Source organism: Erythrolamprus reginae, chromosome 1, assembly GCF_031021105.1.
Source record: "Erythrolamprus reginae isolate rEryReg1 chromosome 1, rEryReg1.hap1, whole genome shotgun sequence".
NCBI lineage: Eukaryota > Metazoa > Chordata > Lepidosauria > Squamata > Dipsadidae > Erythrolamprus > Erythrolamprus reginae.
In genome coordinates this window covers 340,167,623-340,188,247 of record NC_091950.1, presented here as the reverse complement: position 1 = coordinate 340,188,247, position 20,625 = coordinate 340,167,623, and the positions used below count along the sequence as shown (strand labels likewise).

General features: G+C 45.4%; 1 protein-coding gene across 6 annotated transcripts in view; it reads left to right on the top strand.

Moving 5' to 3' along the window:
* Positions 1 to 20,625, top strand: part of CEP170 (centrosomal protein 170) — a 113,277-nt gene that overhangs the window by 14,173 nt on the left and 78,479 nt on the right. For all 6 annotated transcript variants that reach the window (XM_070734028.1, XM_070734032.1, XM_070734031.1 and 3 more), the window contains exon 2: positions 12,591 to 12,734. In XM_070734028.1, the coding sequence (XP_070590129.1) occupies positions 12,630 to 12,734 (105 nt within the window). In that variant the 5' untranslated portion in view covers positions 12,591 to 12,629. The remainder of the gene's footprint in view (positions 1 to 12,590; positions 12,735 to 20,625) is intronic.

Sequence of the window (20,625 nt, the reverse complement as noted above, 5' to 3'; positions counted from 1 at the left end):
CCATGATGGATTGACCTCGTCCGTCAGCCAATGAGGACCGAGTCTGTTAATAAACTGCCTCCGTCTCTAAGGCCTGCTTTTGACTCAGTCCTCACCATGACAGGTCGTGTGGTCAAATTCTTCCCTTCTTGGATCATAGCTCTGCTTTCCAGTGAGAAGATTCAAAGTCCAGTTCAGTTTACCTTCATGAGTTTTCCTCCCCCAGTACGTTCTTCAGTTCACCTAAATGAGACATGTGGTACAGGCAACCCAGCACAGGGAGCCTCGAGTCTCTCCCTTGCAATCATAGTGGCTTAGATTGGCGCTCCAGCAGCAGTGGTTATCGGAGTACAGTGATCTCTCGATTAGCGCGGGGGTTACGTTCCAAGACCTCCCGCGCTAACCGATTTCCGCGTTATACTGGATGCGGAAGTAAAAACCACCATCTGCGCATGTGCGCCATTTTTTCATGGCCGCACATGCGCAGATGGTGGAGTTTGCGTGTGGGCGGCGGGGAAGACCAAGGGAAGGTTCCTTCAGCCGCCCAACAGCTGATCTGCTCCGCAGCGCGGAAGCAGCGAGGAGCCGAAGATGGGGTTTCCCCGTTGCCGCGCTGCGGAGCGGATCAGGTGTTGGGCGGCTGAAGGAACCTTCCCTTGGTCTTCCCGCCGCCCAGGCAAAGGGGAAACCCCAAGATCACTTCGCCTCCTTCGCTGCAATACGGCAAGCGGCAAGCGATCTTGGGGTTTCCCCTTTGCCTGGGCGGCGCTGGGGCCATGCGGAGCCGCTCATCTAAGGGGGCGTGGACCGGCAAGGTGCCATCCGCTCTCTCTCTTTCTCTCCCTGTTACCGGTGTGGTATAAGAGAGAGAAAGAGAGAGAAAGGAGGGCGACTTGCCAGTCCACGCCCCCCTGGATGAGCGGCCCCGCATGGCCCCAGCGCCGGACTCCGTTGCCGAACGCCGAAACCGGAAGGGGCGAGGTGGGGGGGGGGAGAACGGGAGGCTCAGCATTCCGTCAGTTGCAGCGCTGGCTGTCAACTTTTCTTTTTAGCACTGGGGAGGCAAGTCAGCTCCTGCCCAGTTTTAAAAAGAAAAGTTGACAGCCAGCGCTGCGGCTGACGGAATGCTGAGCTTCCCGTTCTCTCTCCGCCCCCTCGCCCCTTCGCCCCCCTGTGTTCCTGGGAGAAGTGCTGGTGAGGAGCAGAAGGTCTGTCTTGCCTCAATCCCCAGCACTTCTCCTAGGAACACAGGGAGGCGAAGGGGCGAGGGGGGGAGAGAAAACGGGAGGCTCAGGAAGGGAGCTCGGGAAGGAGCCCACGGTCAGTCGGCTGCGGGCGGGAGGAAGGCGATTGTTCCGCTGCCGCCAGCATGGCCTGGCTGGCAGCGGAAGATGTAACGGAGCCCACGGGGGATTCGCCTTCCTCCCACCCGCAGCCGAGACTGATCGTGGGCTCCTTCGCAACCTCGGAGAGCTTCCAGGGCATGAAAGCTCACGAAAACCAGGAAGCTCTCCGAGGTTGCGAAGGAGCCCACGATCTGTCTCGGCTGCGGGTGGGAGGAAGGCGAATCCCCCGTGGGCTCCGTTACATCTTCCGCTGCCAGCCAGGCCATGCTGGCGGCAGCGGAACAATCGCCTTCCTCCCGCCCGCAGCCGACTGACCGTGGGCTCCTTCCCGAGCTCCCTTCCTGAGCCTCCCGTTTTCTCTCCCCCCCCTCGCCCCTTCGCCTCCCTGTGTTCCTAGGAGAAGTGCTGGGGATTGAGGCAAGACAGACCTTCTGCTCCTCACCAGCACTTCTCCTAGGAACACGGGGGCGAAGGGGCGAGGGGGCGGAGAGAGAACGGGAAGCTCAGCATTCCGTCAGCCGCAGCGCTGGCTGTCAACTTTTCTTTTTAAAACTGGGCAGGAGCTGACTTGCCTCCCCAGTGCTAAAAAGAAATGTTGACAGCCAGCGCTGCGACTGACGGAATGCTGAGCCTCCCGTTCTCCCCCCCCCACCTCGCCCCTTCCGGTTTCGGCATTCGGCAATGGAGTCTGGCGCTGGGGCCATGCGGGGCCGCTCATCCAGGGGGGCGTGGACTGGCAAGTCGCCCTCCTTTCTCTTTCTTTCTCTCTCTTATACCACACCGGTAACAGGGAGAGAAAGAGAGAGAGCGGAGGGCACCTTGCCGGTCCACGTTCCCTGCCGGCCCGATTGAGCGGCCGGCGGTCTCCATTCAGGGAACAGAATGGAGCCTTCCGCGGCGGGGCTGGTAAGGGGGGGAGCCGAGGGGGGAGCCGAGCCCAGCCCCGTGGCATTCGCTTTCCTCCCGCCCGCAGTTGACGTCCACCCCCTCCTCGGTGTCCCCGGCACCCAGCGTCCCCACGCCGCCTCCACCTCCCGGTAATGCGCCCGACCTCTGCCTCTCTCTTTCTCTCTCATATACCACGCCGGCAACAGAGAGAGAAAGAGAGAGAGAACTAGCGTGGACTTATTTTTTATTTTTTAATATTTTATTTTTTTAATTAATATTTTTTGAAAAACCGCGTTGCAGCGTTTCGCGCTAATCGAGACCGTGCTAATCGAGGGATCACTGTAACCTGCTCTCATTATTGCTACAAGGGGACTCGCTAGGGTGGCAGGGGCAATCAGAAGGCCTCCCGAGGGGCACTTAGCTTTGGCATGTTCCATCATAGATGATAGCTGCACCCATTATGGAGAAGGGGCATTGGTTTTACCTGATACGCTCCCCATAGGGTGGAGCTCTCGTCCAGCCTCACCCATTGACTATCTGGTCCACTTGGATGGCCTTTTTTTGTTTCCAGAGACACATTATTTTGAGCGAACTAATTGAGTATTCTTCCTGATGACCACACATTGAGTCTGTAATTTGTCTTCATCAAAAGCGGGTTTTAGAGAGAGGTGGATTGTTCTATTAACAGACTCGGTCTTCATTGGCTGGTGGACAAGGTCGATCCATCTTGGATGATAGCTCCACCTCACGAGAAGGAGCGTATCAGGTAAGACCAATGCCCCATCCTAGATTATTGAGGTGTCAATGCTGTGATCTCACAGAACATTGAAATTCATCACACACCTCTTTTCAAAGTGTGGAAGTGTTAAGTCTTTAAATTGAGTTGAAACTGTTTTTATTCAAATCTGGTTCTCAGAGAAGCAGAGCCAATTTTCTTGCTAAATTTTAAAAGTGCAATCATTACTGATGACAAAAAAAAATAATAGGTGGTAGTAAACTCATAGCACATACTTCCAAGTAAATATGAATTGAACTTTATACTGCATATGCTTTTCTAGTTTAAACCGTCTTTTCACCATAGAAGGAATGCAAAATGCTTACCTACATAATTTTGACACTTGTTTCCCCAACTCATTTAGTAAAGTTGCTTGTTCCAATTTTTTATGGGGGAGGGGGAAATTCAATTTAAAGTAACTATGTTCTGGATACAGTAAATACTGGATACAGCTGACATGCAGTTATTTTCATTTTCTGTCCTCTCAATTAGTGATTATGTGCTCAGCATTCTGATTTATTAATATTAACCTACTTATCTGCAAAGATTTTTTTATGCATTTCAAGGATTTCTTTATTGCTATAAGTTTTATAAATGGGTTTCTGCCATCTTACGGGTAAGAGTTTGATCTTGTCCAATAGCAAGGAGAATGCTTGCCTTCAATGCATGACTCCCCGAAAAGGGGAAATCTACCAGGTTCATTGGCAACTCCTGGCAGAATGTCCAGGCATTTGACTAAGCTTGGCTCTAAGCTCATATCTCACTTAAAGCTCTCAGACATCCAACCCCCTCTGGCTAGATAAGAATTACTTATTAAACGCAAGTATAACTGTATACTTATAATCACTATACTACTAGTGCTTCTTCCTTCCACTCATAATTTAATTTTGCCCCGCATTTAGCTTTGAAACTAAGTGACTGCTGGTTGTTGGCATAACTGACATTTTTAGCCTAAGAAACTTAGATTTTCAACCCCCATCCTAACATCGTTTTCATTCTTTATTCCATCCATTCTATATGATTACAAGGATCAGAATCATCACCATCCCACTTCCTAATTTAGTATAGTAGAGATTTTCTCCCCATTACTCCATCTCCATGGCAACAAGAGTCTATTGTTTCAGGGTCAGAGCAACAGCAATAACTGATACTTCCTCTCCCCCTCTGTCTGTAGCTTGTAGCCTTTTTCTGTGCTGCTGTAAACCTCCTAAAGTCTGACCAAGTACAGTGGAACCTTGACATACGAGCAGCTCTACTTACGAGCTACTCGAGATAAGAGCTGGGAGGGGAGCGACATTTTTGTTCGCCTCCCGAGCTCACATTCGGGATACGAGCGCCAAGGAGCTGTCTCGGCTTCAGGAGACAGCTCCTTGGCGCTCGTATCCCGCGTGTTTTAAAAGGTTGCAGCCGGCCTGGGGGGCTCGGGGGAAGCCCCCGAGCCCCCCAGGCCGGCTGCCATGTTTTAAAACACGCGCGCCGCTTTGCAGCTGTCTTCTGAAGCCCAACGCAGAAGTTAGCGTTCCGGCTTCAGAAGACAGCTGCAAAGCGGCGCGCGTGTTTTAAAACGTCAGAGCCGGCCTGGGGGGCTCGGGGGGGAGCCCCCGAGCCCCCCAGGCCGGCTGCCACGTTTTAAAACACGCGCGCCGCTTTGCAGCTGTCTTCTGAAGCCGAACGCGGAAGTTAGCGTTCGGGCTTCAGAAGACAGCTGCAAAGCGGCGCGCGTGTTTTAAAATGTCAGAGCCGGCCTGGGGGGCTCGGGGGGAAGCCCCCGAGCCCCCCAGGCCGGCTGCCACGTTTTAAAACACGCGCGCCGCTTCGCGGCTGTCTCTGAACGCTAACTTCCGCGTTTGGCGGCAGCGGTTTTTTTTGTTGTTGCACGGATTAATTGACTTTACATTGTTTCCTATGGGAAACAATGTTTTGTCATACGAGCGTTCTGACTTACGAGCCTCCTTCCGGAACCAATTAGTCTCGTAAGTCGGGGTTCTACTGTAGTCTCTTTGTGTGTGCCTGTGTATGTGTATTAAAATGAAACAATTCTGTTCTTCAGCTAAAACTTACAGTTTCTGTCTGTTTTTTGGGGGTAATTTAATCTCTTCCCCTTCAAAGGGTAAAAAGCCAAGGGGCACAGTTGTCTTGCAGACTCTTTCAGTCATTGATCCATATCTTATCTCTTTCTACTAAGTCCTGCTTCCCTTGCAGAATCTCTGCAGCTGCCAGATTTCTATTGTGCAACAAGATAGTTAGCTTGGGTTTAGGATGAAATGGCAAAAGGCAAGACCCATATGCATCATCTGCTACCTCTTGTCTATTTAACCATTCCAATAAATCAAATATTTATGTTATCCCCTCTTACAATGTACTGAATTTCAACTCATCTCCCCAACTAGATTGGAGGGAATGTTGCAGCCATGGTCCTTAATAAGAAGCTAGAATGTTACAATGACAGTCTATTATTGGAAATCTTGGTGTGGTCTCATTATTCTTTGAAACATGCCTTATTACCTGAAGCTCCTAAATTACTCTTAATAAGTAGCAAATCAGTTATAAAATCCAAGAAAACTTCATCCCAAGGCTTCTGTAAGATTGGGATAATTGCAGCAGATAATTTGCTGATTTGAGGCTTCACCATGCAACAAGTACGACATGATGTGATATTTTTTTTTTTAATGGCTAGTATGCCATGAACCCTCCCCCCACCCAAATAAAATGTGGATTGCTTTAAGGAAGTTCTGTTGCTATTTATCAGTTGAAAATGTCTTACTTTTAGAAAAAAGAGCCATGGTGGCACAGTGCTTAGAATGCAGTACTGCAGGTTACATCTGCTAACTGTCAGCACTTCAGCAGTTTAAATCTTACCAGCGTAAGATCGACTCAGCCTTCCATCCTTCTGAGGTAAAATGTGGACCCAGATTGTTGGGGGTAATATGCTGACTTTGTAAACCACTTAGAGACGGCTGTTAAGCACTATGAAGCGGTGTATAAGGGCTATTGCTATCACCAGTTTTTGGGGTTCCACACTCACTGCTTAAAAAAAGGGAAATGAAAATGAGAACTAAATCCCCAAGATCATCCATCCTAACCTGTACGTGTGGATGCTACTGTTACTGAGCAGATTCATTCAATTAAGAAGGGAATCCTCTTTCTAGCATCAGAGTAGGAAAATTATTAGAGGACCCCCCAAAGTTTTCTCTCTAGGCTATAAATTCTGTATTCATGGAGTGTAAAGAGTCAAAATGAGAAAAAAGTGACATCTGACTTGGTCTCCTGTCAGAAGTAGACAAGGGACCTAAGTTATCAGGATTGGTTTTAGATTTTACAGGATAACTCATTCCCTTAAAGAAGTGGAAGCAAGTCTGGAAAGGCTTTATAGTGGCTGGAAGTTACTTGTTAAAATATTTATTTCATTTGGCCAGCGGCAGTTAAATAAAGTATGCACAATGTAGTTGGTAATCTGTAACCCATTGAGAAAATTGAAGAACTCTTGCAGGCAAGGCTTTCCATAAGGTACTCCCAAGTGCAGGGAGGCTGTGGAAAGAGTGTGTGTGTGTTTATGTGTGTGTGAGCATAGAGGGGCTCAGGAAAGAAGGTACAGGGTCCTGTATGCAAGTGCAGGGAGGCTAGGAAAAGAGAAGTGCAGGTGTTTGGGTGTATGAGTACCAGAAGGCTGGTAAAAGAGTGTGGAGTGCCTTATGGGGATGCCTTGTCTGCAAGTGCAGGGAAGCTGGGGAAGGAGGGCGCAGGTAGATGCAAACTAGTGAAAGGGAAAAGAGACTATAAAAATGTGCAAGAACAAAGAAATGTTCTGGTGGGAGGAGACTGCAAGCACATGTTTTATTTTTAATATTAGATTTGTTTCACTGTTATATTGCTTCTATTGTTGTTGTGAGCCGCCCCGAGTCTTCGGAGAGGGGCAGCATACAAATCTAATAAATAATAATAAATACCGTAATCTTGTGATCTCCCCTGACAGCTTCCCCTTTGACTTTGCTTATGGGAAGCTGGCAGAGAAGGTCAGCAATAATTCTGCAACGGGATCTTATGTGTGAGCTGGTTGCAAGTGCCTGAATTTTATTTACATGACTGTGAAAGAGCTGCAATGGCCTAAACTTCAAGAGCAGGTTGAATGTCCCTTTGTTCAGTGTTATTGTAAAGTTGAAGAGCGCTGAACAATTGGTTGTAACTCCTGCCAAAGGAATTCAGACCAAAAAAAATGTGATGGGGAAATTATACACTTTTTGCTGATCACATTTCAAATATTAAGAAATTGTGGTTTGCTTAAAATTAGAAACAGAAGGGAAGAATTTTACAAGCCTTGTTCTTCTTTGTGAGACAAAAAACATGACCTAAAATAAATTAAAAACTGGTTCTTTAAATTATCAATATATTTAAAATGTTATCAAAATTGTTACAGAATGTTGTCAGAGTTTGAAATAAGCTTTAGAAAACTGAAAATATCAAGCACTAGACAGTTTAATGACCTATGATTAAAATTATTCTAAATAATTGAATTCAATTTATAGTGTGAGTGATACAGTAGAACTACAGATACCCCATGTAAATCCTGATTAAAAGAGAAAATGCATTCAATTTATTAGCATAAATTTTAATAGAATGTTCACTGATTGGGGGAAAACACCATGATTTCAGCTTCCTTTTCTGAAAATATTTTGAGAGACAGCAATTGAGGTCTTCTGTTTGTCTGAGATAGCAAGTTAATCTCAAGGTTAAGAAAATAAGTAACAAATATGATTGACATCTACTAACTTTTAGGAAAACAGAATAATGGAAGGGACCTTGGAGGTTTTTTAGTCCAATGTTCAAGTCTGTCAAGATCCTTCTGTATCTTAAGTCTATTTTCCGGAGTGTTGGCTATTCCTGCTAGCTTTGTGTTATCTGCAAATTTGATGAGTTCTCCATCTAGTCCCTCGTCCAAATCATTGATGAAGATGTTGAAGAGTACTAGGCCTAAACAGTGGATACCTCACTGCATACTTCTCTCCATGTAGATGCAGTTCCATTGAGGACTACATGTTGAGTGCAGTTGGTTATGAGTCCATCTGGTGGTGAAGCTGTCTGCCCCACATTTTTCGATTGTAATAAGTAGTAGATTATGGTCTAATTTATCAAATTCCTTACTGAAGTCCAAGTAAATTGTATCAACAGCATTCCTCTGATCCACTAGTTTTGTCACTTTGTCAAAGAATGCAATCAAATTAGTCTGGCATGATCTGTTTTTGATAAACTCATGTTGGCCTTTGGTTGTTACTTAGTTTGCTTTTAGTTGTTCACTGATTCATTGCTAGATTATCTTTTCCAGAATCTTCCCTGGTATTGAGGTCAGGTTGATAGGTCTGTCGGATCTATTTTCCTCCTTTTTTGAAGATGGGAACTAATCAACTCTTTTCCAGTCCTCTGACAGTTCCCTGGTGCTCCAGGATCTTTGAAAGATCCTCTTTGCTGTGTTCAAGCTGATGTGTAAGCTTTGCAAAAATTGGATTTTTCAAAATTATCTGTCTTAAACAACTACAAGCTCTCAAATTCAAAGAACACTTTACTGTAGGTTTAGGTTTAGGTTTATTGGATTTATATGCCGCCCCTCTCCGCAAACTCGGGGCGGCTCACAACAATAATAAAAAACAGTACAGTACACAATACTGTAGTGCTGCTTATAGCTGTCTCATGTGAAAATCATAACTAAGTCCCACTCATGATTCTAACTACAAGAAACCTGTGAATCCAGATTCCTTTTAAGCTGCTTCCAGATGCTGCCACATAATTTCTTTGGGCTTTACTGAGGCTTCTGACCACATATTCTTGGCTCTGCTTTCTCCCCCCCCCCCCCCCCCCATGAGCCTAAATGTCTTTATCCAAAGGATTCTCCATTACACTTTTTCAAGCTCCAATGCTTCTCTCTCTCTCTCTCTCTCTCTCTCTCTCTCTCTCTCTCTCTCTCTCTCTCTCTCTCTCTCTCTCTCTCACACACACACACACACACACACATACACAAACACAGCTAGAGACTACTACAGTGGCTGATTCTGCTGGTATGGTTGGCTTAAGTACTCTCTGTGGTTGTACTACATTCATGTTAGCATTTCAGACCTCTTGAAGGCTCTTCTATTAAGCTTCATGAGTCTGCTATATTACTTGCTTGGCAAACCAAAGTGATGGGGGAGAAACCACTTTCCCTTCTCTCCTCTTTCTTCTTGGTTTGGCTCCCTCTCTTAAGAGCTTAGCGTGTAACACAGGGCAGTCTGCTCTCCAACAACCCTGAGGAAACCTAACCTAGTTGGCCTTCCCTAGCACTCTCTCTCTGAGTTGACACTTCTTTTTCTCTCAGTATGAGCTGGCATCTGTCACTGCCAAGCTTTTCTGCAATCTGCACCTTCCAAGATCTTTCAGTCTTTCTCCCCTTCCCTACATAGAGCATTTCTTCAGCCATGTACAAAGCGTATGCATACTTCTATCCACACCTTTATTCTTTCTATGTTTTTTCTTCAGCTTTTCATCTTCGGTCTTTCCCTATTCATTGTTTGAGTCTAGTAATTAACAAAGTGCCCGTATTCCTCTATAAGGAACAATCTCTTTTCCATTGAAGACGGGTCTATAATTTTCTCCATGGCCCTTCTTTCACAGTTTGTTTATTGCAGATCGTAAGATGAAAAGATGTCATAAAGTGGTAAAAATATAGTAGATGATTATGGGGTATAGCTCATGAAAACCCCAAATACACCATCTCAGAAAATTAGAATATTGCATGCGATCAATTAATAAAGGATTGTACATAGAACAATATCGGACCTCTGAAAAGTATAAGCATGCATATGTACTCAGCATTTTCTTTGGGGCCCTTTTGCAGCAATTACTGCCTCAGTGCGGTGTGGCATGGATGCTATCAGCCTGTGGCACTGCTGAGGTGTTATGGAAGCCCAGGATGCTTCAGCCTTCAGCTTTTCTGCATTGTTTGGTCTCACGTCTCTCATCTTTCTTTTGGCAATGCCCCATATATTCTCTATGGGGTTCAGGTCTGGTGAGCTTGCTGGCCAATCAAGCACAGTAATCCCACGGTCATTGAACCAGGTTTTTGTGCTTTTGGCAGTGTGGGCAGATGCCAAGTCCTGCTGGAAAATTTAAGTCAACATCCCCATAAAGCTAGTATATGGATGGAAGCACGGAGTGCTCCAAAATCTCCTGGTAGATGGCTGCATTGACCCTAGACTTAATGAAGCACAGTGGACCAACACCAGCAGATGACATGGCTCCCCAAATCAACCCAAACTTTACACTGGACCTCAAGCATCTTGCAGTGTATCCCTCTCCATTCTTCCTTCATACTCTGGGTCCTTGGTTTCCAAATAAGATGCAAAAGTTTCCATGATCTTCCTACACCTTCTTTTTCTTTACTTCCCATTAGCTATTAACTGTTTCTGCCTCCACTGCCATGCACATAAAATCCACCCATCCACTCTTCCCATCTTTTCTCAGCTTACTTTCTTTTATCACTTCTTAGCTGTAGATTTCTAGACACCACGCTGCTATTGCTTGCAGCATACATGTCCTGTATCATGGCCCAATCTGGTATTATTGCTAAAACACACACTTCAGTCCAAGCATAAACTACTCAGAATTCTCTATGGATAAATAGATAAGTATGTAAGGATCTTCATAGTGAGTAAAAGATATGGGTATAAATAGATTTGGGTTTCCTTTACTTTTTTTTAATTCCCATTGAAAAGGTTAGCTTAACTGCTTTTGATTAATTTTGGCACTTTGCATAATGTTAATTATTCTGATAGTGAATAGTATGATGGTTTTCATATATGTGAAGACATACAGTTCTAATTTCTTTTAGATGTATTTGTTTTCATTTTTATCAAACTAAATTCGAAAAACCCATGATGGTTTGCAATACAGTGATCCCTCGAGTTTCGCGATCTCGATCTATAGCGAAACGCTATATCGCGATTTTTCCACCCGATGACGTCACTCCCTTCCTTTCTCATCTTTCTTTCTCTCTCTCTTTCTCTATCTTGCTTCTTCCTCTCTCACACTCTCTTCCTCCCTCTCTCATCTCTTTCTTTCCTTCTCTCTCTTTCTCTATCTCTCCCCCTCTTGCTCTCGAGCGGCGGGCGGCACCCAGGGAAGGTTCCTTCGGCCACCCAGCAGCTGATCTGCTCGGCAGCGCAGTAGCAGCGAGGAGCCGAAGATGGGGTTTCCCCTTTGCGTGGGCAACGGGGAAACCCCATCTTCGGCTCCTCGCTGCTACTGCGCTGCCGAGCAGATCAGCTGCTGGGCGGCCGAAGGAACCTTCCCTCGGTCCTCAACTCCCAGAATTCCCCGCCGCCCACGCAAAGGGGAAACCCCGATCGTGCACCGGGCGGCGGGCGGGCAGCGGACAAGCGGCGGCCGGAAAAGCGGCGGGCGGAAAAGCGGCGGGCGGGCAGGCAGGCGGCTCCTCAGCTTCTGGGCGGCGGAAGGAACCTTCCCTGGGTCTTCCCAGGTGCGGAAGTAAAAACATCTGCGCATGCGCGGCCATGGAAAAAGGGTCGCGCATGCGCAGATGGTGTTTTTACTTCCGCACCACTACATTGCAAAAAATCAAGTATCGCGAGGGGTCTTGGAACATAACCCTCACGATACTCGAGGGATCACTGTACTCTGAAAAACCAATTCAAATGTATATGATAAACACCATTAAGATTATTTCAAATCAAGACGATAAACAATAAAGGAAGATGATAATGCAACAATCCCGATAATTTCATGAACATAAATTCTGTTAATAATTACTAGCAAGTTGAGATAGTTTTAAAATAGTTATTTATTTAATATACATTCCATTTCTCAAAGAATCATCAATGAATTATGTCTCAGGAGCCTAAAAGACATTGGAGGCTGGTCTTTTAAGATCTCTTTGGAAAAACCAAGCAGGCACTGAAAATGTTCACCAGGACTGAGTGTACAATCAGTTCTGACTGTTTTCAAATAAAATGTCTCTTGAAACATTCATTAATAAGAGCTAAGGTGGCACAGTAGTTAGAGTGCAGTACTGCAGGCTACTTCTGCTGATCACCTGCTGCCAACAGTTTGGCATATCAGATCTCACCAGGCTCAAGGTTGACTCAGTCTTCCATCATTCCAAGGTGGATAAAATGAGGACCCAGATTGTTGGTGGCAATATATGCTGATTCTGTAAACAGCTTAGAGAGGGCTGTAAAGCACTGTGAAGAGGTGTATAAGTCTAAATGCTAATGCTAAATGCTATTGCTAATTCTTTATCTGAAGAAGTTATTAGGGCAGCATCACTTTTGCAATTTGGATGTAGGGGAAAATAACATTTCATTCATGAAAGCAATCATGTTTAAAGGGGTTTTTTTTGGGGGGGGGGAGGTTGCATTGGAAGCAGTAACTAAAAACAGTATGTGAGATATAGGAAACACCGTGATACATTTCTGTATGAAAAATAATGTCTGTGAAACAAACCTTGATTTAAAAAAATTGGCACTGAAAGTGCAAAGATTCCCAACGATTTAAAAAAGAAATCCCATTAGGAACTAGATTGTAAAGTTAACTAAAATATGTTCCCCTTCTCATTGCAGGATGACGTAGCCTTGTGAGGATTTATCAGTAAGCAGAAAATGAGCTTAACATCCTGGTTTTTGGTGAGCAGTGGAGGCACCCGTCATAGACTGCCACGAGAGATGATTTTTGTTGGACGAGATGACTGTGAGCTGATGTTGCAGGTAATTCTATCTGTTCTCCAAGCAGTAAATGTCGAAGGCTTGGATGTAATATACTAAATGCATACTACTTCCTGAGCAGCCTATTTTGAACTGTTAAGTAGTTTACTTTTCCCTTTTTAGCCTCTAGCAATTATTTGAATCCCACAAATGCTAGAGCTCAGATATCTAAAGATTTTCATCCTGTGGCTTCCTCATTTCATTTTTCCCCATCGATACTTGAAGTAGAAGAATGGAGAAGGTTAGAAAAAATTATATAAAATTGTAAAATATTTTCCCAATGTTAATAAACAAAGTGCTGTGCTTTGAAAAGTAGCATTAAATAATGACGGATTCCATAAATCTAACCAAGTTTGTTGCATCATTAAAATTCAGAAGGTTGTAATTCTGTCCAAAGTAGTTCATCATGCTATAACTGGCTTTGGAGAACCTTTGAAATAAAGTTGACAGTTAAGTATATACAATGCTACTCTAAAATGTTGTGTAAAACTCTAGATGTCAGTTTAGATTGGAAAGCTTAAAATTGGGCTAGCAAATTTGGTAACCTAGTAGAATAATGCTTCGAAACATAGCAGATTGACGGCAGAAAAAGACCTCATGGTCCATCTAGTCTGCCCTTATACTATTTCCTGTATTTTATCTTAGAATGGATATATGTTTATCCCAGGCATTTTTAAATTCAGTTACTGTCGATTTACGAACCTCATCTGCTGGAAGTTTGTTCCAAGAGTCTGCTACTCTTTCAGTAAAATAATATTTTTTCACGTTACTTCTGACCTTTCCCCCAACTAACCTCAGATTGTATCCCCTTGTTCTTGTGTTCACTTTCCTATTAAAAACACTTCCCTCCTGAATTGATGATTCGCATGCATGGTCTGGTGATCTTACAAAGGACTTACAGGTCTGGTAAGATGTAAGAAGCAAATATAATTAGTTATGAACTGTTGGTGATCTTACAAAGAACTTACAGGTCTGGTAAGATGTAAGAAGAAAATATAATTACTTATGAACTGTTTGTCCTTTAGAGATCAGCAGTTATTTCTCCATGTTATATTTTGATCAGATATCCAAGGTTATTGTGGTCCATTGCATATATTTTTTTTCCTATTTGTGGCCATTATCAGTACTAATAAGACAACAATAGTTTCCACAAAATTGGCATTGCTGAGCCATGACCCAAAATTATAAAGCATAGCTTCAAGCATATAAGTTACTGATGAGATACAAATTTATATGAAAGGCTATGTTATAATGGAAGGAAGGAAATGGGGCAGAAAGGAGAAGAGAACATCAAGCAACGGTGACATTGATAAATGGATTAAATAGATGTAAGAGAAAGAAAATAAATATGAAGAGATCTAAAAATATTAGCCAATTATGAGATGGGGAATGTGTCCTGACACGAGCTGTGCCCACTAAGATTGTGCCAAGCATCGGTATTTTCTTTGTTTTTCAACTCTTGTCATGAATAAAGTAGTTTTAAATAGATATATAAATTGCTGTTTTAGAATTGTGTAATATAAACATTTTTTTTGTATAAATTATTGAGAGGTACTCATTACTGCCACATATTCATTCTGCACTTACCAAGTGCACTTGGTGCACTTGAGATAAGTACATCTCAAAAATGAAGAGACGGTGGACATTTTAACACTTCCATTATTTACTTAGAGCTAAACAGTTTAATGATAAATGATCTTTTTTCAATTATTGCAAATAACGTCCATTTTTCGAATCATTTGGCATTTACTAACCTCTGTATATCAACAGTATCAATTTAATTGTAGAATGTTACAAATAGGAATTATGAGTTTTTGGATGTGCATGGCTGTGCAATACAACTGCGTGTGAGTGGTCAAAACCAATGAGAAGGATCATAGTGTTTTTGGATGTCTTGGAATTCAACTCTTGTCAGTCTAAGCTATCGCCATAACAAAAAAGTAATGTGGAAGTTTTTATCCCCAAAAATCTAAAAGACTCCTGATTGCTCATTCCTGAATTATTGTGACATCCGAATAAAATTTCTTGTTTTGTTGATCCCAAATAATTGGGGTTTATAAGTCTATAAAATCCAATAAATATAATGCTGGAACTAATAAAATTTATTTTTATTGCTTATAACGTATACAGCATACAGATAATTTCCATATGAAAACTAATTTTTTTCTTTTGTATGAATTCAATTTTTTTCATATGTAAATCTAAATTTTCCCAAAGATTATATATCTATAACTGCTGCTACTTTAGCATGTTGCATTAATTAATATCAAGCCATTAAAAAAAACTGTTGTTCCTCTTGTTGCATCAAGTGAATCCTTACATTTCTGTTTGGAATTAATCATCTGCAATGCAACCTCTGTATATGTACTTCAACAGAATATTAGTTCTAGCTTTTAGTAATAGTTGATTGCACATTACATTTATTTATATTATTTTTCTATAACAACATCGTTGTTGGGGAATAGAGGAAGGGAGCTTCTCCGTACTGAAGGAGCGGGTCCAGCAGTCACATGGGTTGCTCACGTCCAATCCGATGGAACTGAGCCTAGTATTAAAAAAGCTTGCCGGATCCGCCCCTTCCCCAGAATTCGCTCAGTTCGCATATCCTGCGGTTGTATTGTGATAGCTCGTTCAACATTCTAACACCTTCCCTTCGATCTTTCCTTCAAAAAATAGTAAGATTTATTGTCTTTATTTATTACTTGCACCATTGCGCCAGCCGTTTAAAGGAAAAAAGTAAAAAAGCGGCTCGGCTTTGTCCCTTAGGAGAAGTTGCGGTTTCGTTTTCCCCCGGCGGTTTTGCCGGTTACGATTCCTGCGGCCGCTAGTGGATTCTTCTAATCCCTTGGCCCGGAGGTCCTGGTGCAAGTATTTATCGATTACATTATTGATTATTTATCGTATAAATATATTTAAGGGCTTAAAAAATACCTCCTGCGGAGTGAGACGCCTTCCAGTCTCCTGGACTTAGTCGATCGCTTTTCCCTTAAGAAATTCTACGGAGCGATCTTTTCGGCGCGAAGGCCTTCGCGCCCTTTTTTAAATCTAGGCCTCTCGTGTTGGCCTCCTGCCAGCCGCGTAGGCCTCAGTCCACCGCGTGGATCCCGGAGCGGGCCTTGGGGGTCCCAGGCTAAATTCTCCACCGGCTAAGCCTCCAACCAGAGTGCCTTGGTTTACTTAATTATAAAGTTTAGGGAGGCTGGCCCCGCTGGATTTGGGGGCACGAACTCTGGGTTTGCCCAGATTGTCCTCACTCTTCAGCAGCTTCGAGGCCTCGAAGCAGGATCCATTCCTCTTGGGAAGTCCTTGAAATTCTTCTCCTTATTATTAATTATTGGCTCAGCCTTGTCTTCTGTTAATTGTCAGACTATGGCTTCTTTTCCCAAGAGAGGCACAACTAAAGGTCCCAGAGAGGCCAGGCCTACTGGCGATGAGATTACTAGCATCCCCCAGGCCTCTTCCTCCTCTTCTCCAGGGGCCCGCCCCCCGACCAAGGTCACCAGGGCCGAGAAGAGAAGGGACCTAGCCCTACAAAAAATTCATGACAAATCAGCAAAACGTTTGAAAGTGCAGGCCCAAGTAATCAGTAGTCAAGACCCCCCAGAGGCCTCTAGCCTGCCTCCTTCTGGGGTCCCTGTGTTATCTCTGGATGAGCCAAACCTAGACAGACCCCAACCTAACCTATGGGGCATAGGTCCAGAGGAACCAGATATTATTGAAGATTCCCCCCAGCCAGGATCCTCCCAGGCCTTTAGGGATTCTTCTGCCATTTCTGCTGATATTTCCAATTTACCTCCTGAGTTCCAGTCTATTTTTGCTGTGTTGTCCAAAGCCATTGATGCCAAACTCTCCACCATCAATGCGCTTCCTCTACCTCTTCCTCCTTCTCGTCCCTCCCGCCCCTTGGGTTCTTCCCCAGCGGTCAGAGCTCCTATTCAGGATGATTCAGATTCCTCCCAGGATGAATACGAGGAGATGGAGGATGATGAGGACCCTTTCCAGGGATTATCTGATGATGAGGAATCCCAAATAAAGGTTCCCCCTCCAATTACTATTTTCCCCTCTCAATTATTCAAATCTCTTCTCCTCAAAGCTAGAATTTCTACGGGATTAGCGGCCCAGGAGAAACAAGCCTCCACTTCCACTGATCCCCCGGAGGAGAATTTACCTTACTTCACAGAGGAACAGGAGGATAACGAGGTAATTCCTATGCCTAAATTGTTTAAAGATGCCTTACTCAAACAGTGGGAATTTCCAGCCTCTGGCCTTAATCCCTCCACCAAGGACAGAAAGTTGTACAAACTTTCCTCTTCCTATGAGGAACTTCTATCCTTTCCTAAACCGGATGAACCTGTCAAGATTCTTCACTCGGCAGCGGCTGTGCCAGGAGAGGCGGAGGAAGTCCTCCGCCCAGAGGACAAGCGCATTGAGCAAATGCTCAAAAGGGGATTCACCTCTGATTCCTGGGCCATTAAAAGTTCTGCAGCGGCTTCCTTTTTTTCCAGAGCCATGCTGCTGTGGCTTCGCCAACTGCAACAGCATATTCCTCCCGATGACTTGAGAGGTCAACAAGACTTCAACAAAGTCTTTGCAGCTGCCCAGTACGTGGCTGATGCCACATTGCAATCTACTAGATTTTCTGCTAAGTCTATTGCAGCTTCTACAACGGCAAGAAGACTCCTTTGGATTCGCCCTTGGCAAGCGGGAGTTCGCCAAAAGTGGCAGTTATCCCAGGGCCCCTTGAAGCGCGACCTGCTCTTCGGTGATCTTCTGGATCCACTCCTCACGGAAACCACGGACAAGAAGAAAGTTTTGGGTCCAACCACTAAAAAGGCTACCAAAACGCAGTCCTTTCGTCGCCCAGGGCGCCAGCAAGACCAAGCGGCGTCCTATCAGAGGTCTCCAGGTCAGTATTCCCCCCGCTTTCGTTCCCAAGGTAGGAACTCCAGGGGTAGAGGGTTTCGCTTCCAAAGGGGAGCTTCATCTAACAGGGCTTCAAAGAAACCTAGATGGTAACTTTTCCTCTATTCCCATAGGGGGTCGCCTAGCTCATTTCGCCTCTAATTGGCGTTTCACCTCCAAAGACCCTTGGGTCATTGACACTGTTCAAACAGGTCTTCTTTTAGAATTTGTTTCTCCTCCCCCAAGACGTTTTATTTCCTGCCCTTCTCCCAGGTCATCCTCTGATTGTAACCGTATGGAGGAGGCCATTTCTCATCTATTGTCCATCAGAGCCATTCAACCGGTCCCTTCCGATCAGAGGGGCCTAGGTTTTTACTCCATTTTATTTATGGTTCCAAAGTCCTCTGGAGGTTGGAGAGCTATTTTGGATTTAAAGAAACTAAACCTATTCATCAAATATAGGAAGTTTAAGATGCACTCCTTGCCTTCTATTTTGGCCGCCATCCACTCGGGAGATTTCATGACTTCCTTGGACCTCACTGAGGCCTACCTTCACATTCCTATAGCCAAATGCCACAGAAAATTTTTACGTTTTTCCTTTCAAGGCAGGCACTTCCAGTATAGGGCGATGCCTTTTGGCCTCTCCTCGGCCCCTCGGGTCTTTACAAAGCTCTTGGGGTCCCTGGCGGCCTATATCCGGGCGTTTCCCATTCACATTTTATGTTATCTTGATGATATTTTGATTCATGGGAACTCCCTAGAGAAAGTGAAAACAGACCTTTCTGTTACCATGTCAGTCCTTCAGGACCATGGATTTTCCATCAATTTTGATAAAAGTCATCTCCAACCTTCCACATCCATTGCTCACCTGGGATCCATTATTGATTCAGAATCCTCCCAGGTGTTTCTCTCTCCCGAGAGAAAACTCAGTATAGTGGAGTTAATTTCTAACATTTTATCTAATTCTTCAGTATCCATAGTCACTCTATCTTCCCTTTTGGGGAAGATGGTGTCATGCATAGGCATCATTCCCTGGGCTCGCCTTCATGCTAGGGAACTCCAGTGGCTCCTGTTACCTTTTCAGAGATCGGGGCACAGCAACTCAAATCGACGCATTGTCATCCCACTGAGTGTTCGCAGATCCTTCAAGTGGTGGAAGTCTCCGGCCATGGACAAAGGATCCCCGTTCAGGTGCCCGGATCAATTTGTCATCACCACAGATGCCAGTCTATCGGGATGGGGCGCCCACGCCCAGGGGATGATAGCCCAGGGCACGTGGTCCCCGGAGGAAGCTTCCAGGCCAATCAATTGGCTAGAGTTAAGAGCCGTTTCCCTGGCGCTGAAGCATTTCTCTCCTCGCATTCCCAACCGGCACGTTCTCATTCTCACCGACAACATTGCCACAAAAAGCCATATCTGCAGACAGGGGGGCACGAGATCCAAGGCTCTCATGAGGGAGGCCCTCAAGTTGGGCCTTTGGGCGGAAAAACATCTCCAGTCGCTCCTAGCCGATCACATCTCCGGGAGTCTCAACGTCCAGGCGGATTGGCTATCCCGAGCAACGATAGACCCAGGAGAGTGGAACCTCCATCAAGACCTGTTCCATCAAATCACCCTCAGATTCGGCCTACCAGTCCTGGATCTCTTCGCGACCAATGCGAACGCCCAACTCCCTCGCTTCTATGCCAGATTTCCATCCCCGGGAGCGGAAGCAATCAATGCCCTCCGGAGTCCATGGCCTCCAGGCCTACTCTACGCATTTCCTCCAATTCCAATCCTCCCGGACGTGATTCACAAGGTCCTCACCGAGAGGGCCCGAGTAATCTTAATCGCCCCTCATTGGCCCCGCCGGCCCTGGTTCGCGGATCTCCAACAGCTGTCCGTCCAGGACCCTTGGCGACTCCCCGTTTCGGGGGATATGCTGCGGCAGGGGGCCTCTTTCCATCCAGACCCGGAGTGGTTCCACCTCACCGCCTGGCTGTTATCAGGAGAGATTTAGAACTGCGTGGCCATGACCCCGATTCAGTGGAGGTCATCTTAAAGGCCAGAAGGGGCTCGACCAATCGAATCTATGACCACACGTGGTCCAAGTTTCACCAGTGGTGTCTACAGGAAGGTTTCTCCCCTCTGTGCATCCCCATACACAGAATTATTTCCTTCCTTATGCAAGGCTTCCATAAAGGGCTTTCCACCAGCACCCTCCGGCGTCATCTGGCAGCCATCTCATCTGTCCTGGGGGGCCCCCGCAGACAGCCTCTCCGATCCTTCCCTGAAGTTCAGGAATTCCTCAAGGGCATAGCCAACCTCAGACCTTCCAAGGTCCACAGGTATCCATCCTGGGATTTGCCACGGGTTCTCCATTCCCTCACGCAGGCTCCATACGAACCCCTAAAATCGGCATCCCTCAGGTACCTATCCTTTAAGGTAGCTTTCCTGGTGGCTATTACCTCTGCCCGACGCATTTCGGAGCTGGCTGCCCTCTCAATCAGGCAGGACCTTTGTCAATTCCATCAGGACAAGGTAGTTTTGCGACTGGACCCCACCTTCTTACCCAAGGTCAGTTCCATGTTCCACAGATCTCAGGATATTGTCCTACCTTCCTTCTGCCTCCAACGAGACCATCCCTTGGCAATTAGATGGCACACCCTGGATCTCATCAGAGCGCTGAGAATATATATCCAACGCACAGGACCCTTTCGAAGGTCAGAAGCACTTTTTGTAGCCTATCATCCCAGAGTCATGGGGGCCAAAGTGTCTTCAACAGTACTGGGCCGTTGGATCAGAGGGACCATATCTAAGGCCTATGAGTCGGCCTCCCTCTCCGTTCCAAGGAACATCACAGCGCATTCCACCAGGAGCGCAGCCACCTCGGCCGCTTGGGCGACTCAAGCCCCGTTGGAGGAGGTCTGCAAAGCAGCCACTTGGGCCTCGCCAAATTCCTTCATCAGGCACTACAAGATTGATTCTTACGCTTCAGCGGACGCTGCCTTCG